Source organism: Protopterus annectens, chromosome 6.part0 (assembly GCF_019279795.1).
Source record: "Protopterus annectens isolate FY-2018-M chromosome 6.part0, PAN1.0, whole genome shotgun sequence".
Lineage (NCBI taxonomy): Eukaryota > Metazoa > Chordata > Ceratodontiformes > Protopteridae > Protopterus > Protopterus annectens.
In genome coordinates, this window is record NC_056737.1 from 1544776297 (window position 1) to 1544797158 (window position 20862).

Consider the following 20862-nt stretch of genomic DNA (forward strand, 5'->3'; position numbering starts at 1 on the left):
CTGAAATTGTGTGCATCAAATTCACATGCTCATTTCTTTCCAAATGCATCTCCTGCAGCATTGCTATTTGCACTCTGCATTGCGTAATATAAATTAATACTTTTACCCTTTTATCTCTACCTGCAATGCCATTCATGTTCCAGGCTAATATGGACAGCATAGCCATCGTAATAAGTTATTGTTCACACCTATTATACATACATTTTCATTTTTTTGAATGTGTATTTCCAGCTTTTGTGTTCATACTTACACTAATGTTTGGCAGACTGATCTTCTGTACAGTCATTTCTTCTCACCTCCATTTGAACCTGTCGAATTATTTTTCAAAAGTTTTTATTTTAATGAAAACCCTCAAGCATAAAATTAAGCACAAAACACCCCCATCCCCTATTAACTTAGAACAAGCACACAAAACCATGTATATCTTTAAAGCATGATGTTTACAATTGCCCCAAATTGATGGCTGCATCTACAGGCATAATGTAACCTAAAATTAAGTTACTCGCTCTACAGCCAGTGTTCCCACATACACTGATTGCTGTCTGTTCTTTTCTTCTCTCGCTCTCACACTCTTCTCCCAGATATGAAACTCAGCTTGTGTGCTTTTACAAAACTTTATCTTTTAGCCCTAAGAAAAAGTGCACTGGCTATTTTTAAATAAAACTAAATTGTGCACTGCTCTATTTACTGCATTAAATTATCAAGGCTTCTAGAGAGGTTGTTACAGTTTAAGTTAAGTTTCACTTGAAAAAGAATGCACAGCTGTCCTCAGCTGCACACATCTTGACTCCACTGAATGTTTGCCAGTGAAAAACAAGGAAGCTAATTTCATTATAGTTGTAAGAAGCTTAACATTTCATGGCTTTCATAATTTTGGCTTATTTTTTAAAGCCTACATGCTTACAAAAATTCCTATTGTGGCAGTAATCTAGACATTCACCCTTGTAAAATAAAAAGATAAAATATCCTAATGCTACATATAATATAATCAGTACACTTTACACCCCACCCCAGTAGTCCAAGATCATGGCATATGAGCATTACAGTTGCTTTTGTCCAGCCTTTTTTTTTCTTGTACTATAAAATCTATATTTTTTACAGCTAAAAAGTTCTTGTTTACTTTAATATCTTTAACACACACAGCAGCCACTGAAAAGACTCCCCTACACGTAAAATACCCCTGACTACACACTTCACAAAATTGAGACTGCTTGTATTTCTTAAAGCTAAAACTATGTACTTGTACTTATCCAAAAATATTTAAAGTACACAGCAATCACTGAAAAGACTTCCCCTCACCCCATATTTAAGATACCTTGACTACATACTACACAAATCTGTGTTACTATATGACATATAGTTTAATAAAAACAAAAAAATAGTTTTACTTACTTTCCCCTTTGTGTCTTTCTAAACATTAATAACATAAAGTGGGGTATGTGCTTTAGAGCCCTCCTACAAGTTTAACAAAGTTAAAAAAAAAAAGTCCAATCTCTCAGCCAGTTTTTTTTTTTTTTTTCCAAAACCATATATCTGATGTTAATCTTCATTCATTCCTTACTGTTGGGTCTCTGTTCCGTCCTCGGAACAGACTTGGCCAATATAACAAGTTCGCTCCAGCAAAAAAAACTCTCGAGCTAAGTCTTACCCATAGTGCCCCTCTCCTAATCAACCTAAATCTCATTTGCCACGTAGTATACAGGATGTGTCAAGTCATCTCTAAGCTAAGTAGTTGTAATTTTCTAATTTTTGTAATATTCTTGCCTTTCTTCAAATAGTCTTTCTGTAGCAGTCGTTGATAGCTTTGGTTGCCCTTTGTCTCTCGTAGAGTGTTTTTTTCTACTTTTGCTTACCAGTTTGGTATTCTTCGTACCATTGTTGGTACAGGGACCTCCCTTACCACTGTGGTAATTGTCATACCATTGTTAGTATTCCTCCTTTTCTCCCCCTTCGTTATTCTTTACCTCACACTTGTTAAAAAAAATCAATTTCCATCTTTCTAACTGTGTGTTAATCTTTCTCTGCTTGGTTTACAGCTTTTGACAGAATTTTCGTCACCTTGTTGCTGTAGTAACTTGTCTTTTTGGATAGTATGTCTGATGCAAAAGGGGACAACCGGATCTAAGCAATGTGATAAATGTGGTAGATAGTTGCCCAAATCCGATGGGCTGTATTCTTAGTACTGACGCCAATTGTGGTGCCAACTCCTTTGGTTCCTGCATTGCACCCTTCCACGGTTCTGGAACCTATCGTGTGGACCACGGTTCAGTCGGGGCCGATTCCCCCCTCGAGACCGTGACTGGTGACCCTTAGTTCAGCGCTGATTTTTTTCTACAGTGCCTTCTAAGATTATGGCTGTTGACACACTATAACTACCCTCCTCAACCCAGGCTCAAACAAAGACCACTTCCCCCCCCCTCACCTAGTGCCCCCTAGCACATATTGCTGAGGAATTTAACAAACATTACATAAAATCCATAGCAGACGTACTCACCTCTACAAACTCCGATAACTTGCAACTCAACCTACACCAACAACAATTCCTTAACACCCCCCCCCATAAAAGATCAATCCCATGACAATACCACTACAACAAAATAGCTCCAACAATGCTTTCACTTTCTATCCCATACTCGCCTCTCAAATAAAAAAAAAACTGCTACTCAAGCTAAAACCCTGCTCCATGTCAGTAGACAGTCTCCTGCCCCAATACCTAAAACTTGCAGCCAACTCAGCTGCACATTCAGTCAGCATCCTAATAAATAGGTCACTCTCTGAAGCCACAGTCCCTACAATATGGAAATTCTATCTCATTTAACACCTATTCATAAAGGAGGACAATCCACAGAAATCTCTAATGTCTGCCCAATATCAAGACTATCCCTTTATCCAAAATCATGGAAAGGTGTATTCACCAACAAATCATGAAATATCTATGCCAAACCAACCTGGTCTTTCAAACTCAACATGGCTTCAGCCAAATCACATCCAAGGCAGTACTATCCTTTACAAGCACCATTAACCAAGCCAAAGACAAAGGTCACCTAATAGCAACAATGTTCCAAGACCTCTCAAAAGCATTCGATACTGTTTCACACACTTTACTACTTAATAGTCTATCCAACCTAGGTTATTCCTCCTCTGCACTACAGTGGCTCCAAAGTTACCTGCTGTAAAAATACCGCATTTTCCTGGTTTTGCGTGCTGGTCAGTGCCAGTTAGCTAGGGTAAAACTATTCCCGGCTCCACAAAGTCTCCTCTTCAATTTTTCCCTTGGAACTAGACAAACTTTCAACTTAAGCACTCAAGCCATTCATTTCTCAGCCTGGCACTTGCTCAAAACTTAAAGCAAGCACTTAAAACCCTAGCACTAGACCCTCCTGTACTGTACAGAAGGACAAGGCTCTCTATTCGACCTTACCAGCCATCCAGTAAAACAGTTTACTGTATCTATCCAGGCATGTCCAAAGGGCAGTTTCAGGTGTACTCTCTAGTCCAACTGGTGAATCTGGGCATTTTGAGGCAATCTTACAACTGCCTCATGTACACGGACAACCCTCTTCTCCTACCACCAAACACTAATACATGCGAGAGATGCAGTTGTACAGCTAAACTGGAGGCTAAGCTCAATCAACCCAAGACTGGATCAGAAAGTCAAGGGGAGAAGGGAAATACTTGCATCACACCACCAATCTCACATAGACCCATTAAACCAGCACCGGCAAAAAACGCACATAATTACATGAAAACATACTCAGAGGCTCTAAATAAAAATCTGCAAAACCAACAGAGACCTCCAAAGCAAACAACCAAGCAACCTCCACCCAATACAAACCATGAAACACATACTTCACAAAACCAGTGTGCCATGCAGTCACAGCCCTTAAGGCAAAATAACATACCCAACATACTAGTAATAGGTGACGCTCTAGTCAGGCACACTGACGTCCCACTCACTAGACTGAATAAGGAGAAGGTTACTGTTATCTGCCTGTCGGGTGCCAGGATCCGCCACATAACACAAGCACTCTGGTCACTTCAGACAAGTACAAATATGACTCTGTCATTGTCCATGTTGGTGTGAATGACCTGAGCCATACCTCCGTGGACTACATGAAAAGAGACATGGAAGAGCTCTCTGATCACGTAGCCCAGGCCGGTATGACCCTGACTCTGAGTAGCATCCTGCCCTCATAAAGAATGATACCACGGTATAAAGAAAAAATTCTCGATTTCAGCAATTGGCTACGTTTCTGATGTCATTCAAAGGGGATCCAGTTTCTGTCTGCCTGGGATGACAAGAACTACTCATGTACTAACTCCCTTGCCCAACATTTTCTAGAATTTATAAACTCATCATTAGGTAGTCACTCAAGGATACAAATGTTTCACAAACCAGCACTAATCATGCTGTGCCGGAACTGTATTACCTTGGCTAAATTCACCATTTCGCAACCAGTTGTTACGTGAGTTTGTAAGGAGGCCAATAAGGAGCATTCCCTGACATGAATGTGTAGTGTGTTACAGAGTGTTTAAATGCCCCATGATAGGCCTCTACCCCTCAGGTATATTATGTGTAATGTGTGGATGAGATTTTGGATACTGGAGTGCGTCTTTACAGAGGGTTTGGGAATCCTTTATGTGTAGCATGTTAAAATGCTCTGTGTATGACATAGATGTGTATGTTATGTGCATGTTGAGTATCAACTGTGCCTATCCAATGGTCACTACAGTCTAGCCACATTTGTTTGAGATGGTCTGGGTATTGCATGTGTTTGAGGCAGCTAATCACATTAGTGAGATGTGCGTGCTCTTGCACCAAACATGCACAGCATGCATTATGGGTAGGTGCATTACATGTGTACATGGCCTACACCTTAACTATGACATGCACTTTTTATTTGCAATAATAAATGTAGAAAATACTCACCAGCATCTGTCTGCTGCCCTGATGTCACCCCAAAGGGACCTACGTAGAGATGAGACAGTTTCAGTGGCCACAACTGTGGCTTGCTACTGTGTGTTTGCAATCTTACAGTACAACAGCAGTTTACATTCACAGGGCTACAGATTATGTTCCAAATTATCAGTATTGCACAGCAGGCTCCACATCTTTGAACGACACACTCCACATCTCACATATGCATGATCTACCAATACAGATAACAGTAGTCTACAGATATGCCATGTTACCTGCATGCTCCATGTTTGCTTGCTGGGTGGCTCCAACCTCCATCATGGTGTATGTCTGCTGCTGTTGTTGGGCAGGTGACACCAGGCTCAGGAGCAGCTCCTCCAGTCTGGTGAGTGGGGGATGGATATCAACACCACCTCCTGTTGCAAGCTGTTGTCTACGCACATCAGCGGCATGCTGATGGACATGTCTGAGAAGATCACTGCAGAGGTGGCTTACCTGTTCATATGTCCGGTTATGCAGGCCTACCTCATTGACCCTGCGCACAACATCTTACCACATTGCAGTACGCTCCTGCTAGTCCTGGCTGGTTCATGAGAACATGAGACGGTAGTGCTGAATCATACTGCTAGTATTGATATCATCTTCAGCACTACTGTAACTGGGGTTCCTGCGATGGGCCACGATCCCTGGAAGACATAAATACAATATGTCTGAGCAAGTCATGGCACATTTAACAGTATAAAGTACAGATATCACTGAACTGCCATATATAGCAACCTATAAGCTAACCGAGAGTGAAACACTGTAACTGCCACTTATCACTGCTCACCCCACAACTGCTTGAAAGTGGCTTGCTCACTCTGTATCTAATGAACCATGTTCTCCACAGCAACAAAATAAATCACTATATAGGACTATACAAGAGTACCTGGCACACTGTATGCAACACGATGCACCACCTAGCCACAGCAGATATACATCAAGCTGATGTGTAAAGAAGTATATCATCCATCACAATCAGTGTAAAGTCCAGTAAATGTATTACTATTATACCACACAACTTGCTAATGCCAAACCCATGGCCAAAATATGTGCACAATTGGGAATATAGGTCACATACTGCTGTAGTACACTATCAATGTTGCTAGATACGCAGTTATATGTTTTACCACTCATATGTCAAAGGACATGTTACAGACATACCCACACACACATCAGACATAATTACAGGACACAAAGGTCTGACAACCCAGATAAGCTTCAGTGTGTACTATACAGTACTGTGCGTCAGTGCTTACACAACCTTAATCTTGAGAAATGTAATCTGTGATGAATACAGGGACCACACAAAACAGTGGATGCAAGCAATGTGGACATACACCATACTTTGCTGTACAGGCCCAGAGCTTCAAGTAGTACTACGGTACACACAGGATTTGCATTCAACATCGGTACCAATCAATAATCATAGATGTAGTGCTTTAGCCTCCAGTGACACAGCCTAGTTAAAGCCAAGGGACTTAAGCACACTGTATGCAATAGCACTTGTTCTGCCTAGCAACAGAATACACAGCTTTTGCTAGGATCAAAGCAAGGACCCCATAATACCATGACATAAACAGTTTCCCACTAAGCTATCCCACAGATACATATCTTTGGGGTATTCACAAACATATTGACCATCACAGTCAGTCAACAGTACAGAGAATCTATTGCAACAAGTAGATGTAGGTGTGTATGAGTATATATAAATCTGTATATACACATCCATTTGTCTACATATACATATATATGTAGGCACATATACATTTCACTTTTCATAGTGAGAATATTAATTATACAAAGGATGTAAGGTGTACAGTCATTATCATCATCTTCTTTCAGCTGTTCCTGTTAGGGGTCGCCACAACGGATCATCCTTTTCCATTTCTTCCTGTCCTCTGCATCATGCTCTTTCACACCAACCGCCTGCATGTCCTCTCTCACCACATCCATAAACCTCATCTTAGGCCTTCCTCTTTTCCTCTTACCTGGCAGCTCCATCCTTAGCATTCATTTCCCAATATACCCGACATCCCTCCTCAGCACATGTCCAAACCAACGCAATCTCGCCTCTCTTGCTTTGTCTCCAAACTGTCCAACCTGAGCTGACCCACTAATGTACTGATTCCTAATCCTGTCCATCCTAGTCACACCCAGTGCAAATCTTAACATCTTTAACTCTGCCACATCCAGCTCTGATTCCTGCCTTTTCGACAATGCTACCGTCTCCAACCCATAAAACATAGCTGGTCTCGGGTCTCACTACCCTCTTGTAGACCTTCCCTTTCACTCTTATTGGTACCCGTCTGTCACAAATCACTCCTGACACACTTCTCCACCCATTCCACCCTGCCTGTACTCTCTTCTTCACCTCTCTTCCACACTCTCCATTACTCTGAACTGTTGATCCAAAGTACTTAAACTCCTCCACCTTTACCAACTCTACTCCCTGCATCCTCACCATTCCTCTACCCTCCCTCTCATTTACACACACATATTCTGTTTTAGCCCTGCTGACCTTCATTCCTCTCCTCTCTAAAGCATATCTCCACCTCTCCAGGGTTTCCTCAACCTGGTCCCTAGTCTCACTACATATCAAAATGTCATCTGCAAACATCAAAGTCCACGGGGCCTCCTGTCTAATCTCATCTGTCAACCTGTCCATCACCACTGCAAATAAGAAAGGGCTCAGAGCTGATCCTTGATGTAAGCCCACCTCCACCTTAAACGTATCTGTCACTCCCACCGCAGTCCTCACCAATGTCACACTATCCTTGTACATATCCTGTACCACTCTTACATACTTCTCTGCCACTCCCGACTTCCTCATACAGTACCACAACTCTTCTCTAGGCACCCTGTCATATGCTTTCTCTAAGTCCACAAAGACACAATGCAACTCCTTCTGACCTTCACTGTATTTCTCCAACAACACTCTCAGAGCAAATATTGCATCTATAGTGCGCTTTCTTGGCATGAAACTATACTGCTGATCACTAATCATCACCTCCCTTTTTAACCTAGCTTCCACTACTCTTCCCATAACTTCAAGCTGTGACTGATCAGTTTTATCCCTCTGTAGTTACTGCAGCTCTGCACATCACCCTTATTCTTAAAAATAGGTACCAAAACACTTTTTCTCCACTCATCAGGCATCCTCTGACTATCCAAAATTTCATTAAACAATCTGGTTAAAAATTCCACTGCCATTTCTCCTAAGCACCTCCATGCTTCCACTGGTATGTCATCTGGGCCAACAGCCTTTCCATTCTTCATCCTCTTCATAGCTGTCCTTACTTCCTCCTTGCTAATCTGCTTCACTTCCTGATTCAGTATCCCCACATCATTCAACCTTCTCTCTCTCATTCTCTTCATTCTTCAGCCCTTCAAAGTACTCATTCCATCTACTCAACACACTCTCTTCACTTGTGAGTACGTTTCCCTCACTGTCCTTTATCACCCTTACCTGCTGCACATCTTTCCCAGCTCTGTCCCTCTGTCTAGCCAATCGGTACAGGTCCTTTTCTCCCTCTTTAGTGTCCAATCTCTCATACAACTCTCTATATGCCTTATCCTTAGCCTTCTCCACCTCTCTCTTTGCCATGCGCCTCATCTCCTTATACTCATGTCTACTTTCTTCATCTCTTTGACAATCCCACTTCTTCTTCGCCAGCCTCTTCCTCTGTATACTCTCCTGTACTTCCTCATTCCAGCACCATGTCTCCTTGTCCTCCTTCCTCTGTCCAGATGTCACACCAAGCACCTTCCTAGCAGTGTCCCTTACTAGCTCTGCTGTAAGTTACCCAGCTGTTCGGTAACTCTTCATTGCCTCCCAGTGCCTGTCTTAACTCTTCCCTGAACTCCACCTCACAATCACCCTTTTTTAACTTGCACCATTTAATCCTTGGCACTGCTTTCACACTCCTCCTCTGCTTCTTGATCACCAACATCATCCTGCAGATCACCATTCTATGCTGCTTAACTACACTTTCCCCAGTCACCACTTTACATTCTCCAATCTCCTTCAGACTGGCCCTCCTACATAGGATATAATCCACCTGTGTGCATCTTCCTCCACTCTTGTACGTCACCCTATGCTCCTCCCTCTTCTTAAAATACATATTCACCATAGCCATGTCCATCCTTTTCGCAAAATCCACAATCATCTGACCTTCTGCATTCCTCTCCTTAACACCATACCTACCCATCACTTCCTCATCCCCTCTGTTCACTTCACCAACATGCCCATTGAAGTCCACTCCAATCACTAGTCTCACACCCTTGGGTACACTCACCACCACTTCATCCAACTCACTCCAAAATTTTTCTTTCTCATCCATCACACACCCAACTTGTGGAGCATATGCACTAACAACATTCATCATTACACCATCAATTTCAAGCTTCATAAACATCACTCTATCAGACACTCTCTTCACCTCCAAAACACTCTTGGCATACTGTTCTGTTAGGATAACCCCTACCCCATTTCTTCTGCCATTCACACCATGATAGAACAATTTGAACCCACCTCCTATACACTTGGCCTTACTTCCCTTCCATCTGGTCTCTTGCATGCACAATATATCAACCTTCCTTCTCTCCATCATATCAGCTAGCTCTCTCCCTATACCAGTCATACTGCCAACATCCAAAGTTCCTACCCTCAGTACTACACTCCTAAGCTTCCTCCTCTCTTCCTGCCTTCGGGCATGCCTTCCCCCTCTTCTTCGGCCAACAGTAGCCCAATTTCTGCCAGCACCCTGTTGGCTAACAGTACTGGTGGCAGTCGTTAACCCGGGCCTCAACTGATCCGGTATGTAATTATGAAAATTTCTCCGCATCAGTAATTTTGGCAGAGGTTTTACGCCGGATGCCCTTCCTGACGCAACCCTCCCCATTTATCCGGGCTTGGGACCGGCACACAGAAATGCACTGGCTTGTGCATCCCCAGTGGCTGGGTTATGTAAGGTGTACAGTAATGTAATAAAATCGCACAGTCTTGGGATAAATGCATTGAAGGTGTTCACAGCCCAGGTAGCTTTAGCAGGCCTTACTGGCTTCAATATTGCAAACTGAACAAACCACCCACAGTGTTTAACCACCACATGTCATATAACAGCACTGTATGCTGTCTTGTTTGTCACACACTAAAACCTACATACAAATATGCACATACTAACCTTCACCATCATATCTCCCCCCTTCACAAACTGTTGCAATATGTCCCCCGCTCTATGCAGATATACATATGTGAATATATATGGCACACATATATTTCTCCGTATGTGTGTGGCATACACACACAAGGTCCACACTGTTATAGGTCCCTGGACCTCACAGCTGAACTGTTGGGCCTTGCTGCAACACAAACAGGTGTCACATATGAACACAGACTAACACTGGGGGGTATATATGGCAACAGATGCTAGATAAGCATACTAGACTGCTACAGCAGTTGGCAATGCTAAGCTACACTTGGCTATCATGCATGTGTTCTGTCACACCCATGTTTATATAATGGTAGCGCTAATCCCCCCAACAGCCATTGGCCACACTACTGTACAGAACACAGATAACATGGATCAGATCTTTGACATTTAATGCTGAGCTACACATTTCACAGGTATGTCCCACTGCCCACAGGTACACACAGTATTGTCCATAGCATTAGTTAAGCAGAACATCTGTGCATAAAGAAGTACTGCTGCCACATATGAATGGTTCACATTATGCAGACTATTCTTCAATAACATCTACTACATGCCAGTAAATACATATGTGTCACATACCTTTCCTTTGTATGATTTGGTAATATTTCTTTTTCCTTTTCTCTGTCTCTGTCTCTCTCTCTCTCTCTGTCAGTCTCTGCAATAGAGTGATTGAGTTTGTTGGCAGAGATTGCAGCCTACTTTTGTAGGAATTTGCACATGAGCATGTGATGGCCTCTGCACCAATTAGTGGCCAATTTGCTAATTGCATGCAGTCTGCTGTGCAACCCAGTGCTATAAATTGCTGACTCATGTAGGCATGGCCTTTTCAGCTTTCCAAGATGGCGATCATCCTTGTTTGCTGTGGACATCATTGTTTAAGACAGAAGGTTGGTATAGTTCTTATATCAGGAGCCAGGGGTGTAGCCAGAGATTTACATTTTGTACTCAGACCTAATGTTGCTGCTTCCAGTACCGACTTGTCAGTGTAGAAATGTACTCACCCCTCAAAATGCTACCCCAAGATACATGGAAAGATGTACTTTCTTTTCAGCTGTTACAATTAACTGCCATACAAAGCTAGTTATTGAGACATATTCCTTTGGCACAAGAATTGTTTGTGAACTGCTATACTGTGAATATTCATTTACTCAGTTCTAAACAGTTTGTGCCTTTTTAGTGTTGACATTAGCACAAGCTGCTCATAAAAACTGGACACATTTCAGTATGCTTTCCTACATCCTTGGTAGACCCTGCACACACAGGTATATTCTACATTTGGGTAGGGTTGCAGAAGTACAGAGAGCGTAAGTAGTATTGTGTGGATTTTATCTTGCTGGACTTACAGGGTTGCTGTGTACATGTTAGTTTATCAAGGCAATTAGTCTGTCTGCTTAACTCCCAACTGTGGACCTATCCACATGATAGCCAGAGGATAGCCTGTTATTTTTTGTCTGTGCACCACACATTTCTTTTCAGCAATAGAGCAATGACATTCTTACAGTTGATTGTGACCAGTACATGGCTACATCCATTTGTATTTCAGTGTTGTATTTCTACATAAGGGTATGCTTCCGAAACTCCTTCCAAAGCTATTTGCACAGTGTTTAACAGCAGAAAGGCTGATATGCCTCTGTGTTTCGGCCTCTGCTAGACCTCTCAACCAATCGGGTACATATTTGAACAGACTCAGGGAAAAGTCAAGAAAAAGTCCGGGACAATCAGGGACACTTTTAAAATATTAGTGCCATTAAGTTGAGACATTGAGAGAATCAGAGCATATGAACTAATACACCTTTTCTGATGTAAAAGAAGTGTCTAACTCTTAATTCTTGTCATTATTCATTAAGTGTAATTCACCACCTTTCTGGCCATAGTCCGTAGTTTTCAGAGGGATTCAGAGGGACAGAGCTAAAATTTGTGTCAAAATCAGGGACATCCCTGAAAATTAGGGACAGTTGGGAGGTATGGCCTCTGCCCTAAACAGATATGCCAGTGTTTGTCCTGCTGTGATATTGTGTGGGGTTGTAAAGTGACAGTGTAACATTATTTCCTGCTAGAATGGCTGCTTCTCTTATCACAGTCATGTAATGTAATCCCACAACAACTAATCCCACAACAACTGTTGGTCAACATCCACTGAACAAGTTGTGTGGTATGGTATTCCTATTTTTCCTTTATATTCACTCATTCTGACGCACAATATAATTATTTAAGCACCACCTTGATGTCATCCTTAAGACTGAAACCCGGTATTCTTTATTACCCTTTATCCTGATTCTGTAACTTCTGTATTCCTCTCCCTCACTACACTTTACTTCCTTTACTTCCTATCATTTACCTTTTCTTCTTCTTTGTATTTTCTTTGTTTTTATTACTCTCAGTTCAGATAAATATCTATTCTACTTCCATACTTTCTTTAAATGTCCTTTCTCCTCTCTTATGATGTTTACTTAACTAAATAAGCTATGCTTGTGTTTTTTTTACAAGAACAATGAGTACATTATTGTACACTGAATATTCCTATTTTTCCTTTGATATCTTATGTAATTAGTTACTATGTCTTTGTGGAGCTTTTCTCCCCGGGCCTCTGCTGAAAATGGAAATAGTTCCAGTTGGACTAGCCCGGTTAACAAATGTAAAATAAATAAATAAATAAATAAAATAATATATCCACTGTGGCTTAGTGGTTCTTCATGTTGTGTAGTGTGTGCAAGGTCCGGGTTCGAGACTTACAGAGGTGTTTTATTTTGCTCCTGAGCAGACCAAGGGCCCTTACATACAGAGTGACTAAGGCACTTTTAAGCAGTTGTAAGTGGGTTTGCGTGATGCTTAGCAATGCTTAGCCAAGAGCAAACCCACTAACTACTGCTTAATAGTGCTTACTCCCACTAACCCCAGCGCTCATGTCTTTGAAAGAAAAGAAAAATGGTGAGATAGGAAAGTGGTGAAAAATGGGCACAAAAAAGGGAAAGGCAGTATAGAAAATAGCTCGAGATGTGCAGGACAGGTATAGGGAAGGCCCATAGCTGTCCATTTCAACAGCTGTGCATTTGCAATAAATTTGGAGGTAGATATGAAACCATCAACCCCTGAGAGAGGGGTGAGGACAACAAAGTATGTTGTAATGCCAGTTAAATAACATTTCATGTGTCCAGTGGACAGTTGTGCAAAATGGGCAGCTATGTATGGGGTGTAATTTTTTTTTTGGAAGCAGATTGCCCCTTTTTTTTTTTTTTTTTTTTTTTCAGGTGAGAGTGGAATGTGGGGTAGGGGAAGTAGGTATTTGGGGAGGTAGGTTGGGGAGGTAAACAGACAAGACAAACAAGACACATACAGGGGCAGTATATGACACGTGGTGGGTGAACACCTTTGACGGGGAGGGATGTTTGGAAATCGGAAGCCCATGAGCCCCCAGATGGAAACAGTGGGACTGAGGTCCCCACCCATGGGCAGTCACCACTGCACCTTCACGGCCCAGAAGGGTGGCTGTGCTGGGGGCTGTGTAGGAGGGGCAGGCTGACCCGAGAGTTGCACCACTCGGGCCTCAAGCTGGCATAGAGGTTCTGCAACAGAACGTTCAATCTTTCTACGCACCACAGCCTGAACCGTTTGAAGGGTGATAGGTGCCCCTCCACCCACGCTTGCACGGTGGGGCCGAGCCCCATCCCCTGCAGCGCTTCCACCCGAAGGTGGCCCAGGGCCAAAGGAGGAGGAGGTCCCAGGCTGGGCACCAGATCTGCTGGTGCCAGGTGCCATGGCCAGCTGAGGGGTGGGACAGGTGTGTCCGCTGAGTCTGGGCTTCCCATATGAACTATGTTTAATAAAGATATGGGTTAGTAACAGTCAACAGCATTCCCTATTAGTTATAACAGCATGCAGAAGTATTCCCATTAAACCAACACACCAGATTTTCAACAGTTGAAAAGCAGCCATAACACATGCTTATATAGAACAATCGTGGACATTACAACAGCATGCAGGTTGAATTGATGACAACAGGCCACCAATATTGTGGTATTTTAACAGGGCACATGCATAGAAATAAATGTAAATATTTATAAACCAATAGGACATATGTCCAAATGTTTTGAGATTAGACATGCCGATTGAGGTGTGGAATTGCATTTTTTATGCACATACAGTAGGGTGGGAAAAGATAGCTCAATTAACAACTTATATATCCTTATAGTTTTCACTACATTCCTATTAACTGCAGCTATATGTCTCTTACATGTATTATTACACTACCCAATGTCCTTATATTGTGCAATTGGATTTTGCTAGATCATTATATACATGAGCTGTATCTTGCATACAAACTGTCCAAGATGCAGATGTTACTGCAACATATTTTGAGAGTTGCTCAGACACACTACTGCTAAGATGGTACACTGACAGAGATCTACTTTCATATAATGATCTAGATATGTTCAGGTGAAAGTATCAGTTATATGTTAACAGCTCCCTACATTTCTGGCAGCACACTGACATTTCTGGGGAACACAATACCAAGCTATTTATGTGCCAGATTAACCTGTACATGCTGGCCATGAACCAACAGTTGAGGGCTGTACATATGCATACAAGCTACTGGCACTCCCTTCATCCATGTTATATGGGCTTACCCAAGTGTGGGTTGACACTGCTTAATACAACACTGCTGTTTGTAGAATGTAACAGTACAACAATATATCAAAGAAAATGACACAGACGCACTCCATGAATCATACTTTTATTAAAGGATTATTACACCTTTATTTATTGGGTTAAAAGAGTTTTTGAAAGCTCTCTCATTTATTTTATATAACAGTACATGCAGAATAATTACCAACCTGCCGCATGACGCAGCCTTTGCAGCCTATCTTCATAGGTTTGCCGGTTCATAGCCCGGACACCTGCAGCTGTGAAGTAAATGCAGTGATATTGAAAACATACCTATCCATAGTATAGACAAGCATAGCAATTTTTAACTACTTAATACAATGGCTACTTACTCAGTACTGGGGCATTACGCATTGTATGGGATTCCTGGATCCCCTGGTCCATTTGATCCTCCCTACGTCACTTCAGGTCAGAATAATGGTGCCTGACCTGCTCACCAGTCCGAGGAACACCAGTGGCACTGGTGAGATCACGGACAAGACTGTTCCAGGCCTCCGTTTTATATTGGGTACCTTGGTACTGGCCCCACAGAAGTCTTTCCTCATGATTGTGGACTAGGAGCCAAACCATTACTTTGGACTCTTCAATGCCCCAGTGTTGCCCTCTAAATAGAGTGCCTTCTCCAACACCGGCCATGCTGACTGCAGAAGGAAGCTACAACCAGTTATAGCAAGTATTCCCACCTGTGGAGCTTAAATATGCCTCATTTCCCACACTTATTTGTGATTGGCCACTTTTGGAAAAACCCAGCTGTAGGCATGCCTACTTAGCTGATGTTGGCAATGTTTAAAATTCCTTTGATAGATATGTGTCTGTTGAAAGTGCATGTTTATGAAATGCTGTCATGGCTTAGTGGTTAAGTACTGGTTATGTAGTGCACAGTATCCTGAGTATGAGCCCTGTCACTGCTTTTTATTTTCCTACTGGGCAGACCTGACTGGTTAAGGTAGAGTAAAGGAGGTGTGGCTGTATTTAACCGACTTTGCTCAACTTTGCCCGACTTTGCCCAACGTTGCTGGTTAGCACGGTGCGCAGCTACTCACAAATACGTTGTGGTTGCGTGCGCAATTGGTTTTAAATATGGGCAGTACTGGTAAAATGTGCTTAGCAGTGCTTTATATTGCTTAAAGTAGGGTACTCATGCCTCAGAATGCATAACCATTTCACCTTCATATATATCTATATATAAAATTTGTTCACTACTACATTTAACATTTCAATGCTTTTTACAAAACTTATACATAAAAAATGTCAGGAAATATTTTTGTATACAAATTTCCAACAGAAAATAGAATGTGCAGTAGTGGGACTCGAACCGGGAATGCCTCCTGTTTGTGCGAAGGCTCTAACCACTACGCTATCACTATTTTGCTTAATGTACATATATTTTTCTTATTATCCTCTTCTGGTCTCTAAGCTGCTAACTGTAGCTAAGCAATGGGCCAAACCCACACAAACACAGGTAGCTATATCGGATGAAAAAAAGTTATTTTTATTTTTAATTTTGTCAGTTGTTTAACATATGGGGGAGTGTAGTGTTACCTTGTACACATGTGAGTGGACTCGCTCATGTAACTGGAAGTTGCGGCATTTCTTCATTGCAGGGACGTGGATTTTAGAACTGCTCGGCAATCCGACACGCCCCCTACACTCATCCACGCTCCGTGTAAGCTTCACAGTTGAGGCAGTGCATCCTTATTAATATGCATGGTGTGCTGCCGTCATACTCTTAGACTGGTGCTTCTGTGTAAGACTAATCTAGTCTTACAAGGAAGATTAGTAAATCCGGGGGATTATCAAACAAAAAGAAATTGTTACTTCGTACTAATTCCAATAGTTGACAAATAATAGTAACATCTTGTTTTAATTGTCTGCCATGTTTAAGATAAAGCCTAACAAATTCTAAGCCTTGTTCATTTGAGGTTTAAAGAGAGCAAACATCAATATTACATAAAAAAAAAAAAAGTTCCTTCTCCTGTAAATCGACTCCTGAACTCAGCGTTTGTAATACACTTGGAAGAAAAAACAACAGTACAAACCGCTGCTGACACTCGTATAAAGGACGGAACTGGATAAAATCAGTCCACAATAGAACGCTGTAATCCACAAAACAGTATTGTTGTAATGGTTCACCAACTTGAAATCGTAAAATAGACGCCACAATAAATTGTCGCTCACAAAAACTGTTTAGTAGTTTAAAATTTAATCACCATACAAGATACAAATGTTAAGCGCTTTCACTCGTACATCACGAGCTTCCTCAGAACAGCCTAAATAACCTGTCATTCATTTTTAAATACACCAAATTGGCGCCAAAACAGTAATATCCTTAAAGCTACAGTGCTTGTTCCCTAGTTATAAACTGAATACCTATATAATAAAAATATTACTGTTACATAAAAAACATATTGAGTTAAAATTATAAAATGTGAGGTTGTGTACAGTTATATGTGTATGTATATACCTAGAACTTCACCAAATATCAAACCAACATTTAATATGTATAAAAAACATTTTACTAACATATTATGACTCAAAATCTATAAAATAGATCCACCTGCTTGTATCCATCCATGCATACTATAATAAATTTTGCTGATATATTGCAAAGTCTAAAAAATATGAAAATATAGAACTAAGCCCTTCATCAACTTTTTATCATCAATAATGGCTTAACAGTAATATAATCATTTATTCCAGGCCACGTCATTGCATCAGTGTAAATTTGCCACCAATATTCCCTATATGCCAATATATTTTTTATATTGCCCCCTCTGGGATTTATCTTAACTCTTTCTAAGATTGCGAACTTAAAAGAATGTTCAGTGCCTACTGCACTGATATGTTTGTATAAGGCATTTTTCACATCTTTGGTTCTAATACTATAAATATGTGAGTAAATCCTTTTCCTGAATTGTCTCTCAGTCCTGCCTATGTAATATGCAGGACAAACATTACACTTAGCTATGTAAATAATCATACTAGTTTTACAATTGCCTTGTGTAGGTCTAATTATAGTATTATTCACATTCTCCAAAGAAAAAACCTTATCTTCACAGATGTATTTACATTGTCTGCATACTCCACATTTATTGGTATGTTTCTCATTTGCAGTTGACTGTGTATGACTGTTTTCTAATATGTATTTCAGATTCTTCCCCATTTTGTAGACAAAGTGTGGTTTAGACCCAAAGTTTTTTGTGCTTCATCATCCATTAAAATAATTTGCCAATTATTAATAAGTATATTTTTCACTTGGCATGAGAACGGACCATATTGTACTATACATGCTCTCTTAAAAGATGTATCATTCCCTTTAGTAGTGCTTCCATCTATTCCCAATGTAGTCGCAGTGTACTGTTGTTTTTTCTCCTGTAAATGAATAATTTTAAAGTTCTAAAAAAACCAAGAAACCTTTCAAATAAAATTCACTAGTTTGAACTATTGGATTTAAAATCTTGTCTAAATAAATAGGTATTTTAGCTGTTTTTGTAAGGTATGGAGACAGTTGGCCTAAATGGAGGGTGGGCCATGTCTTTGTGTATCTTGGGTATTCCAAAAAGAAAGCCTAACTGCAGCTGTTCTGTAAGAAATTCAAACAAATCAACTGGAATATAACTGATGTAACATGTCTAATAAAGACAAATCTGTTTTCTGATAACATTCTTTAACATGTTCTTTAGAAACTTTGGTTTAACTGTTTATATCTGACAATAAAACATGTATAGCTTGTCTGTAATCTGCAACTTTCATTACTACTGTACCATACCCTTTATCTGCTCTCATGAATCTTAAATCAGAGACGCTGCTTAATTAAGTGTGTTAAATTGTCTTTTGTATAAATTGTAGAATTTTTTCTACTTCTGTTTTAGTCCCAAATTACCAGATTTATAAAACAAGTCATATAATTCAGCTTCACAAATATAAGAAAAATATTGTGTATTAATCAAAGGAGGATTAACTGTACTCAATTTCTTAAATATTTTCTTCTGATGAAAAACCTTGAAAAATATATTTTAAATTGTTTTCTAACAAACAACATAAAATCCAATAAAGTATTTACTATGGGTGCTCTCAACTTATTCCTCCCTCCCCATTTAGTAACCTATTAGAGGATTCAATATAGAGAAGGGAAAGTGTTGGTGAAGGGGATCGTTCTTGATGTGTGCCCTTGTATAATTGAAAAGGCTCCTTAAACATATTCTTAACATCTTCTAAGGTCTGCTGAAAGGGCCTTAACTTCCTGAATAAATGAATTCGGAGCACATGTGAAATTGTCCACAGGTAAGAATACTTATTAGTGTCAATTGCTTTCTCAGAGACTATTAAAGTTACAACATCCAGGCTGATATCTTTACTGAGCTTTTGCAGTATAGATAAAGCTCTCAAGTGATACCTCCTTAACCTCCTTTTCATAAACCCAGCCTGTGCATAGGCAAAGTAATTGGGAGTAGCAAATCTTTCAGCCATGATCTTGGCATATACCTTTTCATCCACATTCGTCAACAAAATTAATGTTACATTTTGAAAACAGGTCTTTAACCGAGTTTGGCAACACAACTGTAGTTAATAGTGAAGTTAAAAAAAATAACTTCTCCCTTTTTCAGAAGTCCCCATCCAGTTAGGTTTCCCATAAGGATCAATTCTTACTCCAGTACTATTTCCTGTCTTTATTACCAAGCTTCCATGTGATCTACTCAGTCTACCACTCTGTATGGAGAAGACATGGTTGTATAAAACCTATTAAAAAGTGATATATTACATCTCAACAGCTGTCTCAACTCCAGTAACGTTATACTGAACCTCAGGATCCACAATAAACTATGTAAAATCTTTACCCCTCTCAAAACTAAAGTCCAGGAGAATAACATTGAAACCACAACTTACCTTCAGATACATTGGCATCTGGCTAGCTGAAACCCCTAAGCTTTCGGGCAACACTGGAAAAAGGGCAAAAATCGACTTAATTTTTTGGGCCCAGAACCTGTTGCACTTATCTTTGCTTGCTTGGTTGGTTATAACCAAGGACATCCTATTAGCCCAGCTTGAATGCAGCCTTTTACTAATAGCAGCAGCCTCAAAAAATAAGGAAACATCGCAGCCCTTCAATCCGTCTTCAACAGAATCTGTTGCTTTATAACCTCATCCTCTAGACAGGAACACCACTGCTTATCCTTCAGGAAAGTTAATTGGCTGTCTGTTCAGTAAATGCCAAACCTGATACTTGGTTCTTTTGTATTTAAATTGCTACAACAGCATACTCTTCAAACTTATTCTCAACACCTCCCTGTTATGACTTCAGATACCCCACACATACTGTGTGGACAGGCTGGACACCTAGTGGTAAGTCCCAGTGGTAAGGATCCCGGTGGTAAGGAACACTGTGACAGTGATCTATTTTGAACATCTGCCGTTATTGTAAGTAACCTGCACAGTTGTACTGTTTTCTGTATGTGTATTCCTGCCTGCTTCTTTCGTAGCTTGTGTTATAGAGAGTAATCTTACAGGGTAAGCACCTTGATCCCTCTCCTGTACAAATTTATTTTTTATTTTTATTTATCATTTGTTGACCGGGAAAGTCTGACTAGGTTCCACAGAGCCTGTTTTCAGCGGAGGCCCGGGGAGAAATGCTCCAGATGCATGTCTTTGATTCAGTTGGCTAGACCAATTATTGCCTTTGTTGCAGAGTGTTTGAAATACTTTTGCATATTTATGTGACATTTAGTGGTGGAGGAATTTTTATTGATTTGTTTCTTACAAAACAGAATCTTGTTTCGTAAATATAAACTTCTGTAATTTATCAAACTGAGTGAAACTAACACAGATTGAACAACTAAATGGAGGGTGAAGATTCAGGAACTGTACCAAATGTAAGCAAATGTGTAACTCACTATTAGACTTTAAGAGCTTAGCCTAGGAGACCATTCTGTATATGATTCTCACTTTTTGTTTTCATTTTTATTTTCAGATTAATTTTCCAGATATTGAACGAGTTGAATGGTTAAACAAGGTAACTTTTTTTTACTG

General features: G+C 40.5%; 1 protein-coding gene across 1 annotated transcript in view; it reads left to right on the forward strand.

Moving 5' to 3' along the window:
- The window catches only part of LOC122803999 (extended synaptotagmin-3-like), a 454360-nt gene that overhangs the window by 306283 nt on the left and 127215 nt on the right, over positions 1–20862 (forward strand). The window contains exon 2 of the mRNA XM_044073680.1: positions 20804–20845. Within this exon, the coding sequence (XP_043929615.1) occupies positions 20804–20845 (42 nt within the window). The remainder of the gene's footprint in view (positions 1–20803; positions 20846–20862) is intronic.